Source organism: Oncorhynchus nerka, linkage group LG18 (assembly GCF_034236695.1).
Source record: "Oncorhynchus nerka isolate Pitt River linkage group LG18, Oner_Uvic_2.0, whole genome shotgun sequence".
Lineage (NCBI taxonomy): Eukaryota > Metazoa > Chordata > Actinopteri > Salmoniformes > Salmonidae > Oncorhynchus > Oncorhynchus nerka.
Genome location: NC_088413.1, coordinates 80,449,553 through 80,475,389, shown reverse-complemented (window position 1 = coordinate 80,475,389; position 25,837 = coordinate 80,449,553). Strand labels below are relative to the sequence as shown.

Sequence of the window (25,837 nt, the reverse complement as noted above, 5' to 3'; positions counted from 1 at the left end):
AGTGCGGAGCGCCTCCGTGATACAGAGAAGAGCAGTCTCAGTTGAATGACTAGTCTTGAAACCTGACTGATTTGGATCAAGAAGGTCATTCTGAGAGAGATAGCGGAGAGCTGGCCAAGGACGGCACGTTCAAGGGTTTTGGAGAGAAAGAAAGAAGGGATACTGGTCTGTAGTTGTTGACATCGGAGGGATCGAGTGTAGGTTTTTTTTCAGAAGGGGTGCAACTCTCGCTCTCTTGAAGACGGAAGGGACGTAGCCAGCGGTCAGGGATGAGTTGATGAGCGAGGTGAGGTAAGGGAGAAGGTCTCCGGAAATGGTCTGGAGAAGAGAGGAGGGGATAGGGTCAAGCGGGCAGGTTGTTGGGCGGCCGGCCGTCACAAGACGCGAGATTTCATCTGGAGAGAGAGGGGAGAAAGAGGTCAGAGCACAGGGTAGGGCAGTGTGAGCAGAACCAGCGGTGTCGTTTGACTTAGCAAACGAGGATCGGATGTCGTCAACCTTCTTTTCAAAATGGTTGACGAAGTCATCTGCAGAGAGGGAGGAGGGGGAAGGGGGATTCAGGAGGGAGGAGAAGGTGGCAAAGAGCTTCCTAGGGTTAGAGGCAGATGCTTGGAATTTAGAGTGGTAGAAAGTGGCTTTAGCCGCAGCGACAGAAGAGGAAAATGTAGAGAGGAGGGAGTGAAAGGATGCCAGGTCCGCAGGGAGGCGAGTTTTCCTCCATTTCCCCTCGGCTGCCCGGAGCCCTGTTCTGTGAGCTTGCAATGAGTCGTCGAGCCACGGAGCGGGAGGGGAGGACCGAGCCGGCCTGGAGGATAGGGGACATAGAGAGTCAAAGGATGCAGAAAGGGAGGAGAGGAGGGTTGAGGAGGCAGAATCAGGAGATAGGTTGGAGAAGGTTTGAGCAGAGGGAAGAGATGATAGGATGGAAGAGGAGAGAGTAGCGGGGGAGAGAGAGCGAAGGTTGGGACGGCGCGATACCATCCGAGTAGGGGCAGTGTGGGAAGTGTTGGATGAGAGCGAGAGGGAAAAGGATACAAGGTAGTGGTCGGAGACTTGGAGGGGAGTTGCAATGAGGTTAGTGGAAGAACAGCATCTAGTAAAGATGAGGTCGAGCGTATTGCCTGCCTTGTGAGTAGGGGGAAGGTGAGAGGGTGAGGTCAAAAGAGGAGAGGAGTGGAAAGAAGGAGGCAGAGAGGAATGAGTCAAAGGTAGACGTGGGGAGGTTAAAGTCGCCCAGAACTGTGAGAGGTGAGCCGTCCTCAGGAAAGGAGCTTATCAAGGCATCAAGCTCATTGATGAACTCTCCGAGGGAACCTGGAGGGCGATAAATGATAAGGATGTTAAGCTTGAAAGGGCTGGTAACTGTGACAGCATGGAATTCAAAGGAGGCGATAGACAGATGGGTAAGGGGAGAAAGAGAGAATGACCACTTGGGAGAGATGAGGATCCCGGTGCCACCACCCCGCTGACCAGAAGCTCTCGGGGTGTGCGAGAACACGTGGGCGGACGAAGAGAGAGCAGTAGGAGTAGCAGTGTTATCTGTGGTGATCCATGTTTCCGTCAGTGCCAAGAAGTCGAGGGACTGGAGGGAGGCATAGGCTGAGATGAACTCTGCCTTGTTAGTTACAGAACAGTTAGTTACAGAACAGTTAGTTAGTTAGTTACAGAACAGTTAGTTAGTTACAGTTAGTTAGTTAGTTAGTTAGTTAGTTACAGTTAGTTACAGTTAGTTACAGTTAGTTAGTTACAGTACAGTCAGTTAGTTACATTTAGTTAGTTAGTTAGTTAGTTACAGTTAGTTAGTTAGTTAGTTAGTTAGTTAGTTAGTTAGTTAGTTAGTTACAGTACAGTCAGTTAGTTACAGTTAGTTACAGTACAGTCAGTTAGTTACAGAACAGTTAGTTAGTTAGTTACAGTTAAATAGTTACAGTACAGTCAGTTAGTTACAGTACAGTTAATTAGTTAGTTAGTTAGTTACAGTCAGTTAGTTACAGAACAGTTAATTAGTTAGTTAGTTAGTTAGTTAGTTACAGTCAGTTAGTTACAGTCAGTTAGTTAGTTACAGAACAATTAGTTAGTTAGTTACAGTACCGTTAGTTAGTTAGTTACAGTACAGTCAGTTAGTTAGTTACAGAACAGTTAGTTAGTTGCAGTTAGTTAGTTACAGTTAGTTAGTTAGTTACAGGCAGTTAGTTAATTACAGTCAGTTAGTTACAATACAGTCAGTTAGTTACAGTCAGTTAGTTACAATACAGTCAGTTAGTTACAGTTAGTTAGTTAGTTACAGGCAGTTAGTTAATTACAGTCAGTTAGTTACAGTCAGTTAGTTACAATACAGTCAGTTAGTTACAGTCAGTTAGTTACAATACAGTCAGTTAGTTACAGTCAGTTAGTTACAGTTAGTTAGTTAGTTACAGGCAGTCAGTTAGTTACAGTCAGTTAGTTACAATACAGTCAGTTAGTTACAGTCAGTTAGTTACAGTCAGTTAGTTAGTTACAATACAGTCAGTTAGTTACAGTCAGTTAGTTACAGTCAGTTAGTTAGTTACAATACAGTCAGTTAGTTACAATACAGTCAGTTAGTTACAGTCAGTTAGTTACAGTCAGTTAGTTAGTTACAATACAGTCAGTTAGTTACAGTTAGTTAGTTAGTTACAGGCAGTTAGTTAATTACAGTCAGTTAGTTACAGTCAGTTAGTTAGAATACAGGCAGTTAGTTACAGGCAGTTAGTTACAGTCAGTTAGTTAGTTAGAATACAGGCAGTTAGTTACAGGCAGTTAGTTACAGGCAGTTAGTTACAGTTAGTTAGTTACAGTCAGTTAGTTAATTACAGTCAGTTAGTTACAATACAGCCAGTTAGTTACAGTCAGTTAGTTACAATACAGTCAGTTAGTTACAGTCAGTTAGTTACAATACAGTCAGTTAGTTACAGTCAGTTAGTTACAGTACAGTCAGTTAGTTACAGTCAGTTAGTTACAATACAGTCAGTTAGTTACAGTCAGTTAGTTACAATACAGTTAGTTACAATACAGTCAGTTAGTTACAATACAGTCAGATAGTTACAGTCAGTGAGATAGTTACAGTACAGTCAGTTAGTTACAGTACAGTCAGTTAGTTACAGTACAGTCAGTTTGTTACAATACAGTCAGTTAGTTACAGTCAGTTAGTTACAGTCAGTGAGATAGTTACAGTACAGTCAGTTAGTTACAGTACAGTCAGTTAGTTACAGTCAGTGAGATAGTTACAGTACAGTCAGTTAGTTACAGTACAGTCAGTTAGTTACAGTCAGTGAGATAGTTACAGTCAGTCAGATAGTTACAGTACAGTCAGTTTGTTACAATACAGTCAGTTAGTTACAGTCAGTCAGTTAGTTACAGTCAGTGAGATAGTTACAGTACAGTCAGTTAGTTACAGTACAGTCAGTTTGTTACAGTACAGTACAGCTTCCCCTCAGTTCCGAGCTTCCCCTCAGTCCCGAGCTAAAGCAGTGAGTAAAACATACTTAGGGAGGAGGCTTCTGATGTTGACATGCATGAAACCAAGGCTTTTTCGATCACAGAAGTCAACAAATGAGGGTGCCTGGGGACATGCAGGGCCTGGGTTTACCTCCAAATCACCCGCGGAACAGAGGAGGAGTAGTATGAGGGTGCGGCTAAAGGCTATCGATACAGTGTCGATACAGTGTTAGTGTTAATACAGTGTTACAGTGTTGATATAGTGTTAATACAGTGTTACAGTGTTGATATAGTGTTAATACAGTGTTACAGTGTTAATACAGTGTTGATACAGTGTTAATAGGTGTTACAGTGTTAATAGGTGTTACAGTGTTAATAGGTGTTACAGTGTTTAATAGTGTATCGCTGTTCAACCATCAAGTCATAGAGGAGCCGCAGCCTGGAAACACACACCGCACACACACCGCACACACACCGCACACACACACACACACACACACACACACACACACACACACACACACACACACACACACACACACACACACACACACACACACACACACACAGAGAGAGGGGGCAGAGAGAGAGAGATAGAGGGGAGAGGGGTTAGAGGGAGAGAGATAGAGGGGGAGAGGGGGGCAGAGAGAGATTTAGAGGTGGAGGTGGGCAAAGAGAGAGAGATAGATAGAAGGGGAGATGGGGCAGAGGAAGGGGAGAGGGGGGCAGAGGAAGGGGAGAGGGGGCAGAGGAAGGGGAGAGGGGGCAGAGGAAGGGGAGAGGGGGCAGAGGAAGGGGGAGAGGGGGCAGAGGAAGGGGGAGAGGGGGCAGAGGAAGGGGAGAGGGCGGCAGAGGAAGGGGGAGAGGGGGCAGAGGAAGGGGAGAGGGGGCAGAGGAAGGGGAGAGGGGGCAGAGGAAGGGGGAGAGGGCGGCAGAGGAAGGGGGAGAGGGGGGCAGAGGAAGGGGGAGAGTGCGGCAGAGAGAGAAGGTGAGATAGAGGCTGTGAGCGGGCAAACAGGCCCAACCCCCACTCTTACACTAGCCAATGGAATGTCCCAGATGCTCAGCAGGCTCTGCCCACACGACCAACAACATTGGACACTTTATGGAACACAAAGCCTTCACTATCTCAGGCCTGAGGTCATCTGCCTTTGGCCTAAAGAGCAGGAACCTGGACTTCACCAAAGAAATTAGAAATACAGACATTGTCATCCTACAAGAAACATGGTATAGAGGAGATGGACCCACTGGTTGCCCTCTAGGTTACAGAGAGCTGGTAGTCCCATCCACCAAACTACCAGGTGGGTGGTATAGAGGAGATGGACCCACTGGTTGCCCTCTAGGTTACAGAGAGCGGGTAGACCCATCCACCACACTACCAGGTGTGAAACAGGGAAGGGACTCAGGCAGTATGCTAATTTGATGTAGAGCAGACCTAACTCATTCCATTAAATTAATCAAAACAAGAACATTTTACATCTGGCTAGATATTCAAAAGGAAATGACCTTAACACAGAAAAATGTACTCCTGTGTGCTACCTACTGTATCCTGTGTGCTACCTACTGTATCCTGTGTGCTACCTACTGTATCCTGTGTGCCACGGAGGCGCTCCGCACTGCTAAAGCTAACTCTCTCTCCTCTGCTCTCATCCTTCTAGACCTATCGGCTGCCTTCGATACTGTGAACCATCAGATCCTCCTCTCCACCCTCTCCGAGTTGGGCATCTCCGGCGCGGCCCACGCTTGGATTGCGTCCTACCTGACAGGTCGCTCCTACCAGGTGGCGTGGCGAGAATCCGTCTCCACACCACGTGCTCTCACCACTGGTGTCCCCCAGGGCTCTGTTCTAGGCCCTCTCCTATTCTCGCTATACACCAAGTCACTTGGCTCTGTCATAACCTCACATGGTCTCTCCTATCATTGCTATGCAGACGACACACAATTAATCTTCTCCTTTCCCCCTTCTGATGACCAGGTGGCGAATCGCATCTCTGCATGTCTGGCAGACATATCCGTGTGGATGACGGATCACCACCTCAAGCTGAACCTCGGCAAGACGGAGCTGCTCTTCCTCCCGGGGAAGGACTGCCCGTTCCATGATCTCGCCATCACGGTTGACAACTCCATTGTGTCCTCCTCCCAGAGCGCTAAGAACCTTGGCGTGATCCTGGACAACACCCTGTCGTTCTCAACTAACATCAAGGCGGTGGCCCGTTCCTGTAGGTTCATGCTCTACAACATCCGCAGAGTACGACCCTGCCTCACACAGGAAGCGGCGCAGGTCCTAATCCAGGCACTTGTCATCTCCCGTCTGGATTACTGCAACTCGCTGTTGGCTGGGCTCCCTGCCTGTGCCATTAAACCCCTACAACTCATCCAGAACGCCGCAGCCCGTCTGGTGTTAAACCTTCCCAAGTTCTCTCACGTCACCCCGCTCCTCCGCTCCCTCCACTGGCTTCCAGTTGAAGCTCGCATCCGCTACAAGACCATGGTGCTTGCCTACGGAGCTGTGAGGGGAACGGCACCTCAGTACCTCCAGGCTCTGATCAGGCCCTACACCCAAACAAGGGCACTGCGTTCATCCACCTCTGGCCTGCTCGCCTCCCTACCACTGAGGAAGTACAGTTCCCGCTCAGCCCAGTCAAAACTGTTCGCTGCTCTGGCCCCCCAATGGTGGAACAAACTCCCTCACGACGCCAGGACAGCGGAGTCAATCACCACCTTCCGGAGACACCTGAAACCCCACCTCTTTAAGGAATACCTAGGATAGGATAAAGTAATCCCTCTCACCCCCTCCCCTGAAAAGATTTAGATGCACTACTGTTCCACTGGAGGTCATAAGGTGAATGCACCAATTTGTAAGTCGCTCTGGATAAGAGCGTCTGCTAAATGACTTAAATGTAATGTAAATGCTACCTACAGTATATCCCCCCACTAGAATCCTGCTGTATCCTGTGTGCTACCTACTGTATCCTGTGTGCTACCTACTGTATCCTGTGTGCTACCTACAGTATATCCCCCCACTAGAATCCTGCTGTATCCTGTGTGCTACCTACTGTATCCTGTGTGCTACCTACTGTATCCTGTGTGCTACCTACAGTATATCCCCCCACTAGAATCCTGCTGTATCCTGTGTGCTACCTACTGTATCCTGTGTGCTACCTACTGTATCCTGTGTGCTACCTACAGTATATCCCCCCACTAGAATCCTGCTGTATCCTGTGTGCTACCTACTGTATCCTGTGTGCTACCTACTGTATCTTGTGTGCTACCTACTGTATCCTGTGTGCTACCTACTGTATCCTGTGTGCTACCTACAGTATATCCCCCCACTAGAATCCTGCTGTATCCTGTGTGCTACCTACTGTATCCTGTGTGCTACCTACTGTATCCTGTGTGCTACCTACTGTATCCTGTGTGCTACCTACAGTATATCCCCCCACTAGAATCCTGCTGTATCCTGTGTGCTACCTACTGTATCCTGTGTGCTACCTACAGTATATCCCCCCACTAGAATCCTGCTGTATCCTGTGTGCTACATACTGTATCCTGTGTGCTACCTACTGTATCCTGTGTGCTACCTACAGTATATCCCCCCACTAGAATCCTGCTGTATCCTGTGTGCTACCTACTGTATCCTGTGTGCTACCTACTGTATCCTGTGTGCTACCTACTGTATCCTGTGTGCTACCTACTGTATCCTGTGTGCTACCTACAGTATATCCCCCCACTAGAATCCTGCTGTATCCTGTGTGCTACCTACTGTATCCTGTGTGCTACCTACTGTATCCTGTGTGCTACCTACTGTATCCTGTGTGCTACCTACTGTATCCTGTGTGCTACCTACAGTATATCCCCCCACTAGAATCCTGCTGTATCCTGTGTGCTACATACTGTATCCTGTGTGCTACCTACTGTATCCTGTGTGCTACCTACAGTATATCCCCCCACTAGAATCCTGCTGTATCCTGTGTGCTACCTACTGTATCCTGTACCTACTGTATCCTGTGTGCTACCTACTGTATCCTGTGTGCTACCTACTGTATCCTGTGTGCTACCTACAGTATATCCCCCCACTAGAATCCTGCTGTATCCTGTGTGCTACCTACTGTATCCTGTGTGCTACCTACTGTATCCTGTGTGCTACCTATTGTATCCTGTGTGCTACCTACTGTATCCTGTGTGCTACCTACTGTATCCTGTGTGCTACCTACTGTATCCTGTGTGCTACCTACAGTATATCCCCCCACTAGAATCCTGCTGTATCCTGTGTGCTACCTACTGTATCCTGTGTGCTACCTACTGTATCCTGTGTGCTACCTACTGTATCCTGTGTGCTACCTACTGTATCCTGTGTGCTACCTACAGTATATCCCTCCACTAGAATCCTGCTGTATCCTGTGTGCTACCTACTGTATCCTGTGTGCTACCTACAGTATATCCCCCCACTAGAATCCTGCTGTATCCTGTGTGCTACCTACTGTATCCTGTGTGCTACCTACTGTATCCTGTGTGCTACCTACAGTATATCCCCCCACTAGAATCCTGCTGTATCCTGTGTGCTACCTACTGTATCCTATGTGCTACCTACTGTATCCTGTGTGCTACCTACAGTATATCCCCCCACTAGAATCCTACTGTATCCTGTGTGCTACCTACAGTATATCCCCCCACTAGAATCCTACTGTATCCTGTGTGCTACCTACTGTATCCTGTGTGCTACCTACTGTATCCTGTGTGCTACCTACTGTATCCTGTGTGCTACCTACAGTATATCCCCCCACTAGAATCCTGCTGTATCCTGTGTGCTACCTACTGTATCCTGTGTGCTACCTACTGTATCCTGTGTGCTACCTACAGTATATCCCCCCACTAGAATCCTGCTGTATCCTGTGTGCTACCTACTGTATCCTGTGTGCTACCTACTGTATCCTGTGTGCTACCTACTGTATCCTGTGTGCTACCTACTGTATCCTGTGTGCTACCTACAGTATATCCCCCCACTAGAATCCTGCTGTATCCTGTGTGCTACCTACTGTATCCTGTGTGCTACCTACAGTATATCCCCCCACTAGAATCCTGCTGTATCCTGTGTGCTACCTACTGTATCCTGTGTGCTACCTACTGTATCCTGTGTGCTACCTACTGTATCCTGTGTGCTACCTACTGTATCCTGTGTGCTACCTACAGTATATCCCCCCACTAGAATCCTGCTGTATCCTGTGTGCTACCTACTGTATCCTGTGTGCTACCTACTGTATCCTGTGTGCTACCTACTGTATCCTGTGTGCTACCTACAGTATATCCCCCCACTAAAATCCCAATATTTTAATGAAGACAGCTTCTCCATCCTGGAGGGGAAATCAATCATTTCCAGGCCCAGAGACTTGTACTAGTCTGTGGCGACCTAAATGCCAGAACTGGACCAGAACCTGACACCCTCAGCACACAGGGGGACAAACACCTGCCTGGAGGTGACAGCATTCCCTCCCCCATATGGCCCCCTAGACACAACTATGACAACATAACCAACAAAAACAGATCACAACTCCTGCAGCTCTGTCGCACACTGGGTATGTACATAGTCAATGATAGGATTCGAGGGGACTCCTATGGTAGGTACACCTACAGCTCATCTCCTGGCAGTAGTACTGTAGACTACTTTATCACTGACCTCAACCCAGAGTCTCAGATCACAACAAAATCACACTCTATTTGAACAGAGCAATACTCAATCATGAGGCATCAAAGCCAAAGGAACTGAGTAATATTAAGTAATGCTATAGATGGAAGGAAAGTAGTGTGGACATCTGCCAAAAACAATTAGGCAACAACAAATGCAATCCCCTCTAGACAATTTCCAGGACAAAATATTTCACTGTAATAGTGAAGGTGTAAACTTGGCAGTAGAAAACATAAACAGTATATTTGACCTCTCAGCTTCCCTCCCCTATCAAATCTAAAAATGTTAAACAGAAAACTAAAGCAAATGAACAACAATGACATTTTGATTGAATGATTTGATGAAGAATGCAAAAACCTAAGAAAGAAATTGAGAAACCTGTCCAACCAAAAACATAGAGACCCAGAAAACCTGAGTCTACGCCTTCACTATGGTGAATCACTAAAACAATACAGAAATACACTACGGAAAAAGAAGGAACAGCACGTCAGAAATCAGCTCAATGTAATTGAAAAATCGACTTCTAGGGGGGCGGAGTCAGGCGCAGAGGGTAAAGGACCACTGTATTTATTCCGGAGAAAAGTAGGTCACGCCAAAACACCAGGCGCATACAATAGGCGCATACACGCTCAAGGTCCTAAACGATATCTTAACCGCCATCGATAAGAAACATTACTGTGCAGCCGTATTCATTGATCTGGCCAAGGCTTTCGACTCTGTCAACCACCGCATCCTCATCGGCAGACTCGACAGCCTTGGTTTCTCAAATGATTGCCTCGCCTGGTTCACCAACTACTTCTCTGATAGAGTTCAGTGTGTCAAATCGGAGGGTCTGCTGTCCGGACCTCTGGCAGTCTCTATGGGGGTGCCACAGGGTTCAATTCTTGGACCGACTCTCTTCTCTGTATACATCAATGAGGTCGCTCTTGCTGCTGGTGAGTCTCTGATCCACCTCTACGCAGACGACACCATTCTGTATACTTCCGGCCCTTCTTTGGACACTGTGTTAACAACCCTCCAGGCAAGCTTCAATGCCATACAACTCTCCTTCCGTGGCCTCCAATTGCTCTTAAATACAAGTAAAACTAAATGCATGCTCTTCAACCGATCGCTACCTGCACCTACCCGCCTGTCCAACATCACTACTCTGGACGGCTCTGACTTAGAATACGTGGACAACTACAAATACTTAGGTGTCTGGTTAGACTGTAAACTCTCCTTCCAGACCCATATCAAACATCTCCAATCCAAAGTTAAATCTAGAATTGGCTTCCTATTTCGCAACAAAGCATCCTTCACTCATGCTGCCAAACATACCCTTGTAAAATTGACCATCCTACCAATCCTCGACTTTGGCGATGTCATTTACAAAATAGCCTCCAATACCCTACTCAACAAATTGGATGCAGTCTATCACAGTGCAATCCGTTTTGTCACCAAAGCCCCATATACTACCCACCATTGCGACCTGTACGCTCTCGTTGGCTGGCCCTCGCTTCATACTCGTCGCCAAACCCACTGGCTCCATGTCATCTACAAGACCCTGCTAGGTAAAGTCCCCCCTTATCTCAGCTCGCTGGTCACCATAGCATCTCCCACCTGTAGCACACGCTCCAGCAGGTATATCTCTCTAGTCACCCCCAAAACCAATTCTTTCTTTGGCCGCCTCTCCTTCCAGTTCTCTGCTGCCAATGACTGGAACGAACTACAAAAATCTCTTAAATTGGAAACACTTATCTCCCTCACTAGCTTTAAGCACCAACTGTCAGAGCATCTTACAGATTACTGCACCTGTACATAGCCCACCTATAATTTAGCCCAAACAACTACCTCTTTCCCAACTGTATTTAATTTATTTATTTATTTTGCTCCTTTGCACCCCATTAATTTATTTCTACTTTGCACATTCTTCCATTGCAAAACTACCATTCCAGTGTTTTACTTGCTATATTGTATTTACTTTGCCACCATGGCCTTTTTTGCCTTTACCTCCCTTCTCACCTAATTTGCTCACATTGTATATAGACTTGTTTTTTTTTTTACTGTATTATTGACTGTATGTTTGTTTTACTCCATGTGTAACTCTGTGTCGTTGTATGTGTCGAACTGCTTTGCTTTATCTTGGCCAGGTCGCAATTGTAAATGAGAACTTGTTCTCAACTTGCTTACCTGGTTAAATAAAGGTGAAATAAAAAATAAAAAATAAAAATAAAATGACCGGCCCAACAACAGGACACAAACAGTCTGGAGAAATACAAAACAATATCACATCCACAAAACTAACAGAGAAACAAGCACAAAAGCTGGCGGGCCTACTGGGTTTAAATAGCCCACAACCAAACCTAAACACGAAACAGGTGCAACACATCAGACACAACTAACTGAGACAGAAACGGGGATCGGTGGCAGCTAGTAGGCCGGCGACGACGACCGCCGAGCGCCGCCCGAACAGGAAGAGGCACCATCTTCGGCAGGATTCGTAACAAATCCATAGAATCTAACCACTTTTGGGAAAATTGGAAAACACCAAACAAACAACAACACAAATAATTATCTATCCAAAATGGAGAAACCACTTCTCCAATCTGTTTGGCTCTACAACAAAGAACAAATGTTTCTGTCACCAACCAAGGAGGGCCTACAGCAGCACCTAGATCTTCTGCACAGATTCTGCCAGACCTGGGCCCTGACAGTAAATCTCAGTAAAACCAAAATAATGGTGTTCCAAAAAAGGTCCAGTCGCCAGGACCACAAATACAAATACATCTAGACACCTTGGCCTAAACATCAGCGCCACAGGTAACTTCCACAAGGCTGTGAACAATCTGAGAGACAAGGCAAGAAGGGCCTTCTATGCCATCAAAAGGAACATAAAATTTGACATACCAATTAGGATCTGGCTAAAATACTTGAATCAGTCATAGAACCCATTGCCCTTTATGGTTGTGAGGTCTGGGGTCCGCTCACCAACCAAGACTTCACAAAATGGGACAAACACCAAATTGCGACTTTGCATGCAGAATTCTGCAAAAATATCCTCCTTGTACAACGTAAAACACCAGATAATGCACGCAGAGCCTGTGAATAGAATGTGTCTGACTATATGATTCCTGGACATTGGAGCGAGATCTGGACTCTGTCACTACTTGGGAGGAGATAGACAGGTGGGCGGTCGACACAGGGAGAGTGTCGGAGCCCGCCTGAGATTCTCTGGAGCAGTGTGAGGAGGGATACCGGCGAATGGAGTCGGTAGGAAGCCCGAGAGGCAGCCCCAAAAATGTATTGTGGGGAGGCACACAGGGAGTGTGGCGAAGCCAGGTAGGAGACCTGCGCCAACTTCCTGTGCTTACCGGAGAGCGAGAGAGACCGGGCAGGCACCATGTTATGCTGTGGAGCGCACCCCGGTGCGGGTGCATAGCCCGGTGCGGTACATTCCAGCTCCTCGTAATAGCCGTATCGGTGAGCATCGAGCCAGGTGCCAAGTAACCGGCTCTACGCATCTGGTCTCCAGTGCGTCTCCTTGGGCCGGCGTACATGGCACCAGCCTTACGCATGGTGTCCCCGTTTCGCCAGCACAGCCCATAAGGGCTATTTGACCAAGAACGAGAGTGATGGAGTGCTGCATCAGATGACCTGGCCTCAACAATCACCCAACCTCAAACCAATTGAGATGGGTTGGGATGGGTTGGACCGCAGAGTGAAGGAAAAGCAGCCAACAAGTGCTCAGCATATGTGGGAACTCCTTCAAGACTTTTGGAAAAGCATTCCAGATGAAGCTGGTTGAGAGAATGCTAAACATGTGCAATGTTTTTATCAAGGCAAATGGTGTTTAATTTTAAGAAAATGGTTCAACACTTTTTGTATTTTACATGATTCCATATGTGTTATTTCATAGTTTTGATGTCTTCACTATTATTCTACAATGTTGAAAATATTAAAAATAAAGAAAAACCTTTGAATGATTAGGTGTGTCCAAACTTTTCACTGGTTTTGTATTATATTTTACCTGGTATAGGCCTATATTGAATTACAGGATGTGGATATACAGGATGTGGCTATCAGAATGTGGATATCAGAATGTGGATATCAGAATGTGGATATCAGGATGTGGATATCAGAATGTGGATATCAGGATGTGAATATGCAGGATGTGGATATCAGGATGTGGATATCAGAATGTGGATATCAGAATGTGGATATCAGAATGTGGATATCAGAATGTGGATATCAGAATGTGGATATCAGGATGTGAATATCAGGATGTGAATATCAGGATGTGGATTTACAGGAGGTGGATATACAGGATGTGGATATACTGTACAGGCTGTGGATATCAGAATGTGGAATTACAGGATGTGGACATATAGGATGTGGACATATAGGATGTGGACATATAGGATGTGGACATGCAGGAGGTGGATATCAGGATGTGGACATATAGGATGTGGACATACAGGAGGTGGATATCAGGATGTGGACATATAGGATGTGGACATACAGGAGGTGGATATCAGGATGTGGACATACAGGAGGTGGATATCAGGATGTGGACATATAGGATGTGGACATACAGGAGGTGGATATCAGGATGTGGACATATAGGATGTGGACATACAGGAGGTGGATATCAGGATGTGGACATATAGGATGTGGACATATGGGATGTGGACATATAGGATGTGGACATACAGGAGGTGGATATCAGGATGTGGACATACAGGAGGTGGATATCAGGATGTGGACATACAGGATGTGGACATACAGGAGGTGGATATCAGGATGTGGACATACAGGATGTGGACATACAGGAGGTGGATATCAGGATGTGGACATACAGGAGGTGGATATCAGGATGTGGACATACAGGAGGTGGATATCAGGATGTGGACATACAGGAGGTGGATATCAGGATGTGGACATATAGGATGTGGACATACAGGAGGTGGATATCAGGATGTGGACATATAGGATGTGGACATACAGGATGTGCATATCAGGATGTGGACATATAGGATGTGGACATATAGGATGTGGACATACAGGAGGTGGATATCAGGATGTGGACATATAGGATGTGGACATACAGGAGGTGGATATCAGGATGTGGACATACAGGATGTGGACATATAGGATGTGGACATATAGGATGTGGACATATAGGATGTGGACATATAGGATTTGGACATATAGGATGTGGACATACAGGAGGTGGATATCAGGATGTGGACATACAGGAGGTGGATATCAGGATGTGGACATACAGGATGTAGACATACAGGAGGTGGATATCAGGATGTGGACATATAGGATGTGGACATACAGGAGGTGGATATCAGGATGTGGACATATAGGATGTGGACATATAGGATGTGGACATACAGGAGGTGGATATCAGGATGTGGACATACAGGAGGTGGATATCAGGATGTGGACATATAGGATGTGGACATACAGGAGGTGGATATCAGGATGTGGACATATAGGATGTGGACATACAGGAGGTGGATATCAGGATGTGGACATATAGGATGTGGACATACAGGAGGTGGATATCAGGATGTGGACATATAGGATGTGGACATACAGGAGGTGGATATCAGGATGTGGACATATAGGATGTGGACATACAGGAGGTGGATATCAGGATGTGGACATACAGGAGGTGGATATCAGGATGTGGACATATAGGAGGTACAATCCACATCATGTAGTCTTATCACTTGTCATCAAAGCCCCATATACTACCCACCACTGCGACCTGTATGCTCTCGTTAAATGGCCCTTGCTACATATTCGTCGCCAAACCCACTGGTTCCAGGTCATCTATAAGTCTTTGCTAGGTAAAGCCACGTCTTATCTCAGCTCACTGGTCACCATATCAACACCCACCCGTAGCACGCGCTCCAGCAGGTACAGTTGAAGTCAGAAGTTTACATACACTGAGGTTGGAGTCATTAAAAGTAGTTTTTCAACCACTCCACAAATTTCTTGTTAACAAACTATAGTTTTGGCAAGTCGGTTGGGACATCTATTTTGTGCATGAAACAAGTAATTTTTCCAACAATAGTTTACAAACAGATTATTTCACTTATTTATGTCTAACTTTGTGATGTTGTTTTGTCACACTGCTCTGCTTATCTTGGCCAGGTCGCAGTTGTAAATGAGATCCTGTTCTCAACTGGCCTACCTGGTTAAATAAAGGGGAAATACAATTAATAAATATACAGGATGTGCATATGCAGGATGTGGATGTACAGGATGTGGATATGAGAGGCTGATACAGGTATTTCCTAGTCACCCTTTGACATTGAGAGGAGTGTGAGGTCCCACATCAGCGCCACAGGTAACTTCCACAAGGCTGTGAACGATCTGAGAGACAAGGCAAGAAGAGCCTTCTATGCCATCAAAAAGGAACATAAAATTTGACATACCAATTAGGATCTGGCTAAAATACTTGAATCAGTTATAGAACCCATTGCCCTTTATGGTTGTGAGGTCTGGGGTCCGCTCACCAACCAAGATTTCACAAAATGGGACAAACACCAAATTGAGACTGCATGCAGAATTCTGCAAAAATATCCTCCTTGTACAACGTAAAACACCAGATAATGCACGCAGAGCAGAATTAGGCTGATGCCCTCTAATTATTATTATTATTAATTATCAGCAGAGCCTGTGAATAGAATGTGTCTGACTATATGGTGGAAATGTATTTATTTCTTTTTTACTTTTGCGTTTTACTAAGAAAAGGCTGTATGCTTTTTATTTAAGTAATATGTGTTCAGGAAGTGGAAATGTGTCTAATAAGCTATAAGTTTGTTAATGAATATTTATATTTTGTGTTTTTAAGTTATCATTTCAGTTTTACTTGGTGTTATCACTGTTACCCACTAATTATCAAAATCTAGAAAATAGATATTAATTTATATAACCACCTAAAAGGAAGCGATTCCCAAACCTTCCATAACAAAGACATCACTTACTAAGAGATGAACCTGGAGAAGAGTCCCCTAAGCAAGCTGGTCCTGGGGCTCTGTCCACAAACACAAACACACCCCACAGAGCCCCAGGACAGCAGCACAATTAGACCTAACCAAATCATGAGATAATTACTTGACACATGGAAAGAATTTACAAAAAAACAGAGCAAACTAGAATGCTATTTGGCCTTAAATAGAGAGTACACAGTGGCAGAATACCTGACCACTGTGACTGACCCAAAATTAAGGAAAGCTTTGACTATGTACAGACTCAGTTTGCATAGTTTTACTATTGAGAGAGGCCGCCAAAGGCAGACCTGGCTCTCAAGAGAAGACAGGCTATGTGCCTGTTTAGAGCGAGCGAGAGAGAAAGAAAGAAAGAAAGAAAGAGAGAGAGAAAAAGAGAAAGAGTCAGAATTTGAAAACAAACAAATCCATTTTGTACTTTAACCAATTGCACATCGTTACAACACTGTATATAGACATAATATGACATTTATAATGTCTTTATTATTATTTATTAATAATGTTATAATGTTAAGTGTTCATTTTATTTATTTTTTTTCACTTTTTCACTATTTCACTTGCTTTGGCAATGTTAACATATGTTTCCCATGTCAATAAAAACCCTTGAATTGAATTGATAGAGAGAGAGAGAGACACACAGAGACAGAGACCGAGAGAGAGAGAGAGAGAGAGAGAGAGAGAGAGAGAGAGAGAGAGAGAGAAGAGAACGAGAGAGAAGAGAACGAGATTGAGAGAACGAGAGAGAAGAGAACGAGATTGAGAGAGAGAGAGAGAGAGAGAGAGAGAGAGAGAGAGAGCGAGAGAGAGAAGAGAATGAGAGAGAAGAGAACGAGATTGAGAGAGAGAGAGAGAGAGAGAGAGAGAGAGAGAGAGAGAGAGAGAGAGAGAGAGAGAGAGAGAGAGAGAGAGAGAGAGAAGAGAACGGGAGAGAAGAGAACGAGAGAGAAGAGAACGGGAGAGAAGAGAACGAGATTGAGAGAGAGAGAGAGAGAGAGAGAGAGAGAGAGAGAGAGAGAAGTGGAGAAAGAGAGAAAGAGAAAGAGAGAGAGAGAGAGAGAGAAAGAGAGAAAGAGAGAAAGAGAAAGAGAGAAAGAGAGAAAGAGATAACACTGACCTCAGTTCATAAATCCTTAGTAAATAAAGCCTTTAGGGAATAATTTAATGTAATCTCCAATAGCCAGTAATTACCACTAAGTGTCTAAGACGGTATAGACACACAGACCAAGAAAGGACACATCACCACACACACACACAACCACAAACTCACACACACACACAACCATACACACACACATACAGCATGTGTCTGGGCAGGAGAAGAGCTGAGAGGTCAGCAGGAAGTGGATAAGTGTGGACATGTGGCCTGTCACTCCGAGAGACAAGAAGATTATAATGTCACATAGAAGAGGAGGGAAGTGGAGAGGAGAGAAGGTGAGGAAGGGAGGGGGAGGGGAGGCAGAGAGGAGGGGGAGGGGAGTTAGGGAGAAGGGGAGGAGTTAGAGGATGGGGTGGGGAGGGGAGGAAAGGAAAGGAAAGGAAAGGGAAGGGCTGAAGGGAAGGACAGAAGGGAAGGGACTGTCAGGATAGGAAGGACAGGAAGGGGAAGGGAATATTAACCAGCTGATAGGAATGGAAGGGAAGGACAGGACTGTCAATTAACCAGCTGACAGGATGGAGATATTAACCAGCTGATAGGACTGTCATATTAACCAGCTGACAGGACTGTCATATTAACCAGCTGACAGGACTGTCATATTAACCAGCTGACAGGACTGTCATATTAACCAGCTGACAGGACTGTCATATTAACCAGCTGACAGGACTGTCATATTAACCAGCTGACAGGACTGTCATATTAACCAGCTGACAGGACTGTCATATTAACCAGCTGACAGGACTGTCATATTAACCAGCTGACAGGACTGTCATAGCTGACATATTAACCAGCTGATAGGACTGTCATATTAACCAGCTGAGGACTGTATATTAACCAGCTGACACTGTCATATTAACCAGCTGACAGGACTGTCATATTAACCAGCTGACAGGACTGTCATATTAACCAGCTGACAGGACTGTCATATTAACCAGCTGACAGGACTGTCATATTAACCAGCTGATAGGACTGTCATATTAACCAGCTGATAGGACTGTCATATTAACCAGCTGACAGGACTGTCATATTAACCAGCTGACAGGACTGTCATATTAACCAGCTGACAGGACTGTCATATTAACCAGCTGACAGGACTGTCATATTAACCAGCTGACAGGACTGTCATATTAACCAGCTGACAGGACTGTCATATTAACCAGCTGACAGGACTGACAGGACTGTCATAACCAGCTGACAGGACTTAACCAGCTGACAGGACTGTCATATTATACCAGCTGACAGGACTGTCATATTAACCAGCTGACAGGACTGTCATATTAACCAGCTGATAGGACTGTCATATTAACCAGCTGATAGGACTGTCATATTAACCAGCTGACAGGACTGTCATATTAACCAGCTGACAGGACTGTCATATTAACCAGCTCACTGTCATATTAACCAGCTGATAGGACTGTCATATTAACCAGCTGATAGACTGTCATATTAACCAGCTGACAGGACTGTCATATTAACCAGCTGATAGGACTGTCATATTAACCAGCTGATAGGACTGTCATATTAACCAGCTGATAGGACTGTCATATTAACCAGCTGACAGGACTGTCATATTAACCAGCTGATAGGACTGTCATATTAACCAGCTGATAGGACTGACAGGACTCATATTAACCAGCTGACAGGACTGTCATATTAACCAGCTGATAGGACATATTAACCAGCTGATAGGACTGTCATATTAACCAGCTGATGTCATATTAACCAGCTGATAGGACTGTCATATTAACCAGCTGACAGGACTGTCATATTAACCAGCTCATACTTCAACCAGCTGACAGGACTGTCATATTAACCAGCTGATAGGACTGTCATATTAACCAGCTGATAGGACTGTCATATTAACCAGCTGACAGGACTGTCATATTAACCAGCTGACAGGACTGTCATATTAACCAGCTGACTGTCAGGACTGTCATATTAACCAGCTGATATTAACCAGCTGACTGTCATATTAACCAGCTGACAGGACTGCTCATACTGTCATATTAACCAGCTGACAGGACTGACAGGACTGTCATATTAACCAGCTGATGTCATATTAACCAGCTGAGTCATATTAACCACAGGATACTGTCATATTAACCAGCTGACAGGACTGTCATATTAACCAGCTGACAGGACTGTCATATTAACCAGCTGAGGACTGTCATATTAACCAGCTGACTGTCATATTAACCAGCTGACAGGACTGTCATATTAACCAGCTGACAGGACTGTCATATTAACCAGCTGACAGGACTGTCATATTAACCAGCTGACTGTCAGGACTGTCATATTAACCAGCTGACAGGACTGTCATATTAACCAGCTGACAGGACTGTCATATTAACCAGCTGATAGGACTATTAACCAGCTGACAGGACTGTCATATTAACCAGCTGACAGGACTGTCATATTAACCAGCTGATAGGACTGTCATATTAACCAGCTGATAGGATGGACTGTCATATTAACCAGCTGATAGGACCAGCTGACAGGACTGTCATGTCATATTAACCAGCTGACAGGACTGTCATATTAACCAGCTGACAGGACTGTCATATTAACCAGCTGACAGGACTGTCATATTAACCAGCTGATAGGACTGTCATATTAACCAGCTGATAGGACTGTCATATTAACCAGCTGATAGGACTGTCATATTAACCAGCTGACAGGACTGTCATATTAACCAGCTGATAGGACTGTCATATTAACCAGCTGATAGGACTGTCATATTAACCAGCTCAGGACTGTCATATTAACCAGCTGATAGGACTGTCATATTAACCAGCATCATAGCACTTTCCTCATAATAGTCTTTCTCTCTGTCACATCCCTGCATCCTTCAGCCGCCTTTTCCTCTCTCTCTCTCTCTCTCACACACACACACACACACACACACACACACACACACACACACACACACACACACACACACACACACACACACACACACACACACACACACAAAATCAACCGCAATCCCAGGAGCACCAGAGCCCCCACGAGGAGCATGCTGATCACTCATCCCCAGCTTCTCCCTCCTCTGGGCTGCCTCTTCCCCCTGCCTGGGCCCCTAGAGGACCCCACCCTCTGGAACCTAACAGCCAACACATATGGACACCAACACACACTCTGGAGACTAACCTCTGGGGGCCAAACACCCCCTGGCTGGATTCTGATTGGTGGAGAAACACCCCTGGTGGAGAAACACCCCCTGGTGGAGAAACACCCCCTGGTGGGGAAACACCCCCTGGTGGAGAAACACCCCCTGGTGGGGAAACACCCTCTGGTGGAGAAACACCCCCTGGTGGAGAAACACCCCCTGGCTGGATTGGCTGACTGATTGGTGGAGGGAAAACACCCCTGGCTGTTCTGACTGGAGAAACACCCCCTGCTGGATTCTGGAGAAACACCCCTGGCTGGATTCTGGAGAAACACCCCCTGGTGGAGAAACCCCCTGGTGGGGAAACACCCCCTGGTGGAGAAACACCCCCTCCACCCCCTGGTGGAGAAACACCCCCTGGGAGAAACACCCCCTGGCTGGATTCTGATTGGTGGAGAAACACCCTCTGGTGGAGAAACACCCCCTGGCTGGATTCTGACTGGTGGAGAAACACCCCCTAGCTGGATTCTGATTGGTGGAGAAACACCCCCTGGCTGGATTCTGATTGGTGGAAAACATCCCCTGGTGGGGAAACACCCCCTGGTGGAGAAACACCCCCTGGTGGGGAAACACCCCTGGCTGGATTCTGACTGAGAACACCCCTGTTGGAGAAACACCCCTGGTGGAGAAACACCCCCTGGTGGAGAAACACCCCCTGGTGGAGAAACACCCCTTCTGGTGGAGAAACACCCCCTGGTGGAGAAACACCCCCTGGCTGGATTCTGACTGGTGGAGAAACACCCCCTGTTGGAGAAACACCCCCTGGTGGGGAAACACCCCCTGGTGGAGAAACACCCCTACTGGAGAAACACCCTCTGGTGGAGAAACACCCCCTGGTGGAGAAACACCCCCTGGTGGAGAAACACCCTCTGGTGGGGAAACACCCTCTGGCTGGATTCTGACTGGTGCAACCGACAGATTGGTCAGTAGGTCATCAGACAGATCGGTCAGTAGGCCAGTACACTACAGGTACATCTGTCAACAATATAGTACACTACAGGTACATCTGTCAACAATATAGTACACTACAGGTACATCTGTCAACAATATAGTACACTACAGGTACATCTGTCAACAATATAGTACACTACAGTTAGACCTGTCAACCATATAGCACACTACAGTTACATCTGTCAACAATATAGTACACTACAGTTACATCTGTCAACAATATAGTACACTACAGGTACATCTGTCAACATCAAAGTACACTACAGTTACATCTGTCAACAATATAGCACACTACAGTTACATCTGTCAACAATATAGTACACTACAGGTACATCTGTCAACATCAAAGTACACTACAGGTACATCTGTCAACATCAAAGTACACTACAGGTACATCTGTCAACATCAAAGTACACTACAGTTAGAGCTGTCAACAATATAGTACACTACAGGTACATCTGTCAACAATATAGTACACTACAGTTAGAGCTGTCAACAATATAGTACACTACAGGTACATCTGTCAACAATATAGCACACTACAGTTACATCTGTCAACAATATAGTACACTACAGGTACATCTGTCAACAATATAGTACACTACAGGTACATCTGTCAACAATATAGTACACTACAGGTACATCTGTCAACAATATAGTACACTACAGTTACATCTGTCAACAATATAGTACACTACAGGTACATCTGTCAACAATATAACACACTACAGGTACATCTGTCAACAATATAGTACACTACAGTTAGAGCTGTGTCCATTCTGTTGCCGACTCACCTCATTGCAATAGTCTATATTCTCCAGAAAACAGACAGCCAGAGCGTGCATCAGCATTAGGAAAACAAAAACAGTAGGATTAGCAGAAGAGGTTACTTAAGGACCATGCGTGATGAGTTGCATGCAACTCACCAGCCTGGTCTCATAGACTAGACTTAACATAGTAAAGCTAAATCCGGGACAATCAAATCAGTACGATATGTTCTCCTCTCCTCTCCTCTCCTCTCCTCTCCTCTCCACTCCTCTCCTCTCCTCTCCTCTCCTCTCCTCTCCTCTCCTCTCCCCCTCTGCTCCTCTCCTCTCCTGCTCCTCTCTTCTTCCTCTCCTCCTCCTCCTCCTGCTCCTCTCTTCTTCCCCCCTCTCCCCCTCTCCTCTCCCTCTCCCCTCTGCTCCTCTCTTCTTCCCCTCCTCTCCTCTCCCCCTCTCCTCTCCTCTCTCCTCTGCTCCTCTCTTCTTCCTCTCCTCTCCTCTTCCCCTCCTCTTCCCCTCCTCTCCTCTTCCCCTCCTCTCCTCTCCTCCTCCTCTCCTCTCCCCCTCTCCTCTCCCCTCTGCTCCTCTCTTCTTCCTCTCCTCTCGTCTCCTCTTCCCCTCCTCTTACCCTCCTCTCCACTCCCCCTCCTTTCACCCTCTGTTCCTCTCCTCTCCCCTCTGCTCCTCTCCTCTTCCCCTCCTCTTCCTCTCCTCTCCTCTCTTCTTCCTCTCTTCTTCCTCTCTGCTCCTCCGTGACCTGTGTGGGTTAACACATCCACTGTCAAAAATAACACGGTCTGTGTATCAGGTAGAATGGCTAGGCAACGTGACGCGTATAGTGGAAGTGTGAGCCCACGCGGGTCAGACGATGTCTGCAATGCAAAAACAACTAAAGCTACTGTATATCTATGTTCGCACAATTCTGGTAACTTTCACAAAATGTCATTGGACACACCCTCTACAAACACACTCTCTACAAACACACTCTCTACAAACACACCCTCTACAAACACACCCTCTACAAACACACTCTCTACAAACACACTCTCTACAAACACACCCTTCTACCACCACACCCTCTACAAACTCACCCTCTGCAAACACACCCCTCTACCACCACACCCTCTACAAACACACCCCTCTACAAACTCACCCTCTGCAAACACACCCTCCACAAACACACCCCCTCTACAAACACACCCCTATACAAACACACCCCTCTACAAACACACCCTCCACAAACACACCCCTCTACAAACACACCCTCCACAAACACACCCTCTACAAACACACCCCCTCTACAAACACACCCCCTCTACAAACACACCATCCACAAACATACGAAACATAATTCTGAATTCATTATTAGTTATTTCAGTTAAGGAGCCGTACCTGATTAAAAACAGGCAAATAAATATAGTAACACACATTCGTGGTCTATCCTGTCGACAGTCATCCTGGCATGTCATCTTGCCCTACAGGCAAATACATTTCAAATATACATATACATCATTCATTGCCATAACTAAAGTGGCCGGTCCCAATCCCACCCCAACAACCATCCGAACCAATCGTACCCCATCAACCATCTGACCAAATCCACCCCATCTACCATCTGACCAAATCCACCCCATCAACCAACCGACCAATCCCACCCCATCAACCATCCGACCAATCCCATCCCATCAACCAACCGACCAATCCCACCCCATCAACCAACCGACCAATCCCACCCCATCAACCATCCGACCAATCCCACCCCATCAACCATCCGACCAATCCCATCCCATCAACCAACCGACCAATCCCACCCCATCAACTAACCGACCAATCCCACCCCATCAACCAACCGACCAAATCCACCCCATCAACCAACTGACCAAATCTACCCCATCAACCAACCGACCAATCTCACCCCATCAACCAACCGACCAATCTCACCCCATCAACCATCTGACCAAATCCACCCCATCAACCAACCGACCAATCCCACCCCATCAACCATCTGACCAATCCCACCCCATCAACCAACCGACCAATCCCACCCCATCAACCAACTGACCAATCTCACCCCATCAACCAACCGACCAATCCCACCCCATCAACCATCTGACCAAATCCCACCCCATCAACCAACCGACCAATCCCACCCTATGAACCAACCGACCAATCACACCCCATCAACCATCTGACCAAATCCACCCCATCAACCAACCGACCAAATCCACCCCATCAACCAACCGACCAATCCCACCCCATCAACCAACCGACCAATCACACCCCATCAACCAACCGACCAATCCCACCCCATCAACCAACCGACCAATCCCACCCTATGAACCAACCGACCAAATCCACCCCATCAACCAACCGACCAATCCCACCCCATCAACCAACCGACCAATCCCACCCCATCAACCAACCGACCAATCCCACCACATCAACCATCTGACCAATCACACCCCATCCACCAACCGACCGATCCCACCCCCATCAACCAACCGACCAATGCCACCCCTTTTGTAAATAAAGTACTGATCTTAGCAGTTCATGTCAGGCAACTAAACGTAAAACAAAAATACACAGCATATACACATTCATCACCACTGCTAAAATGACCGACCTTGTCCCACCAGCCAACTTTCCCCCACCAATAAAGCCTTTCTCTTCCAAAATCATTTAAATGTAAAGAATACACAGCAGCCCAACCCCCACATACTGTTGTCTCCGGGCTGGACAACAATCGATGGTTGGACAATCAATCAATCAGTCTATAAATCAATCAAACTAAAATATAGTAGATCGTCTTACCAGGTCTCATCGTTCCTGAACTCCAGTTCTCCGTAGGTGTCCTCAAAGTCCTCCCCTCCTCCCTTGGCGATCCCCTCCATGGTACGATATGGCACGATGACCGTTCCCCTCGCCCCCGAAGTCCTCAGCACCTTCACCTCCAATACGCCCACGCTCTCACTCACGTGACAGGTGTCGGTCTCGAAGGTGAATATCCCGGCGTGGTCGTCGTCCAGGATGGTAACAGTGGCGATGGCAGGGAACCCCAGCAGGGCCTTGGGGTACGGGAGAGAGTTCGGAGACAGTAGTGTCTCGTCCTCATCAGACTCCAACACGCGCACGTTGCTGAGACGCACAAAGAAGTGCTCGTCCTCCTCGAAGATGTCGTCATCGATGATGCCGACGCTGATCTCCTTGACGAACTCGCCGGGCTTGAACACCACCGTGCCCTCTGTGAACTCGTAGTCGGCGCCGGCGTTGGCTGAGCCGTCCTCTGTCTTGTAGTCAACATAGATGGTCTTGGCCATATCGCCGCCCTTCCTGGAGATGGCCAGCAGGGCGGCGCCACAGTTCTCCAGGCACTGGTACACGGCAGGTTCGAAGGCGATCCGTGACACGTACTCCTCGACTTCCTCCCCTACCACGCACACTTCCTGTATGCTGGCGCTCCTCTTGGTCTGCTCCGCCACGTGCTTCTTCAGGATGTTCCCGGCGCCTGTCATCATGCGCGTGGCCTGGATGCGGTAGAAGGCTCGGCTCTTCTGCTGGTGAGACAAGGCGTAGTAGTTAGCCATCTCTACCAGCTGGTCCATCTCCTTCTCTGGGTGTTTCTGCTTCAGGTCCTTCAGGATCCGGATCATA

The 25,837-nt window shown here is 46.6% G+C and overlaps 1 protein-coding gene across 1 annotated transcript in view; it reads right to left on the bottom strand.

Moving 5' to 3' along the window:
- LOC135561931 (sodium/calcium exchanger 3-like) overlaps positions 1–25,837 on the bottom strand; it is a 213,239-nt gene that overhangs the window by 186,380 nt on the left and 1,022 nt on the right. Inside the window, exon 1 of the mRNA XM_065004397.1 lies at positions 24,998–25,837. This exon is cut by the window's right edge and continues 1,022 nt beyond it. Within this exon, the coding sequence (XP_064860469.1) occupies positions 24,998–25,837 (840 nt within the window). The remainder of the gene's footprint in view (positions 1–24,997) is intronic.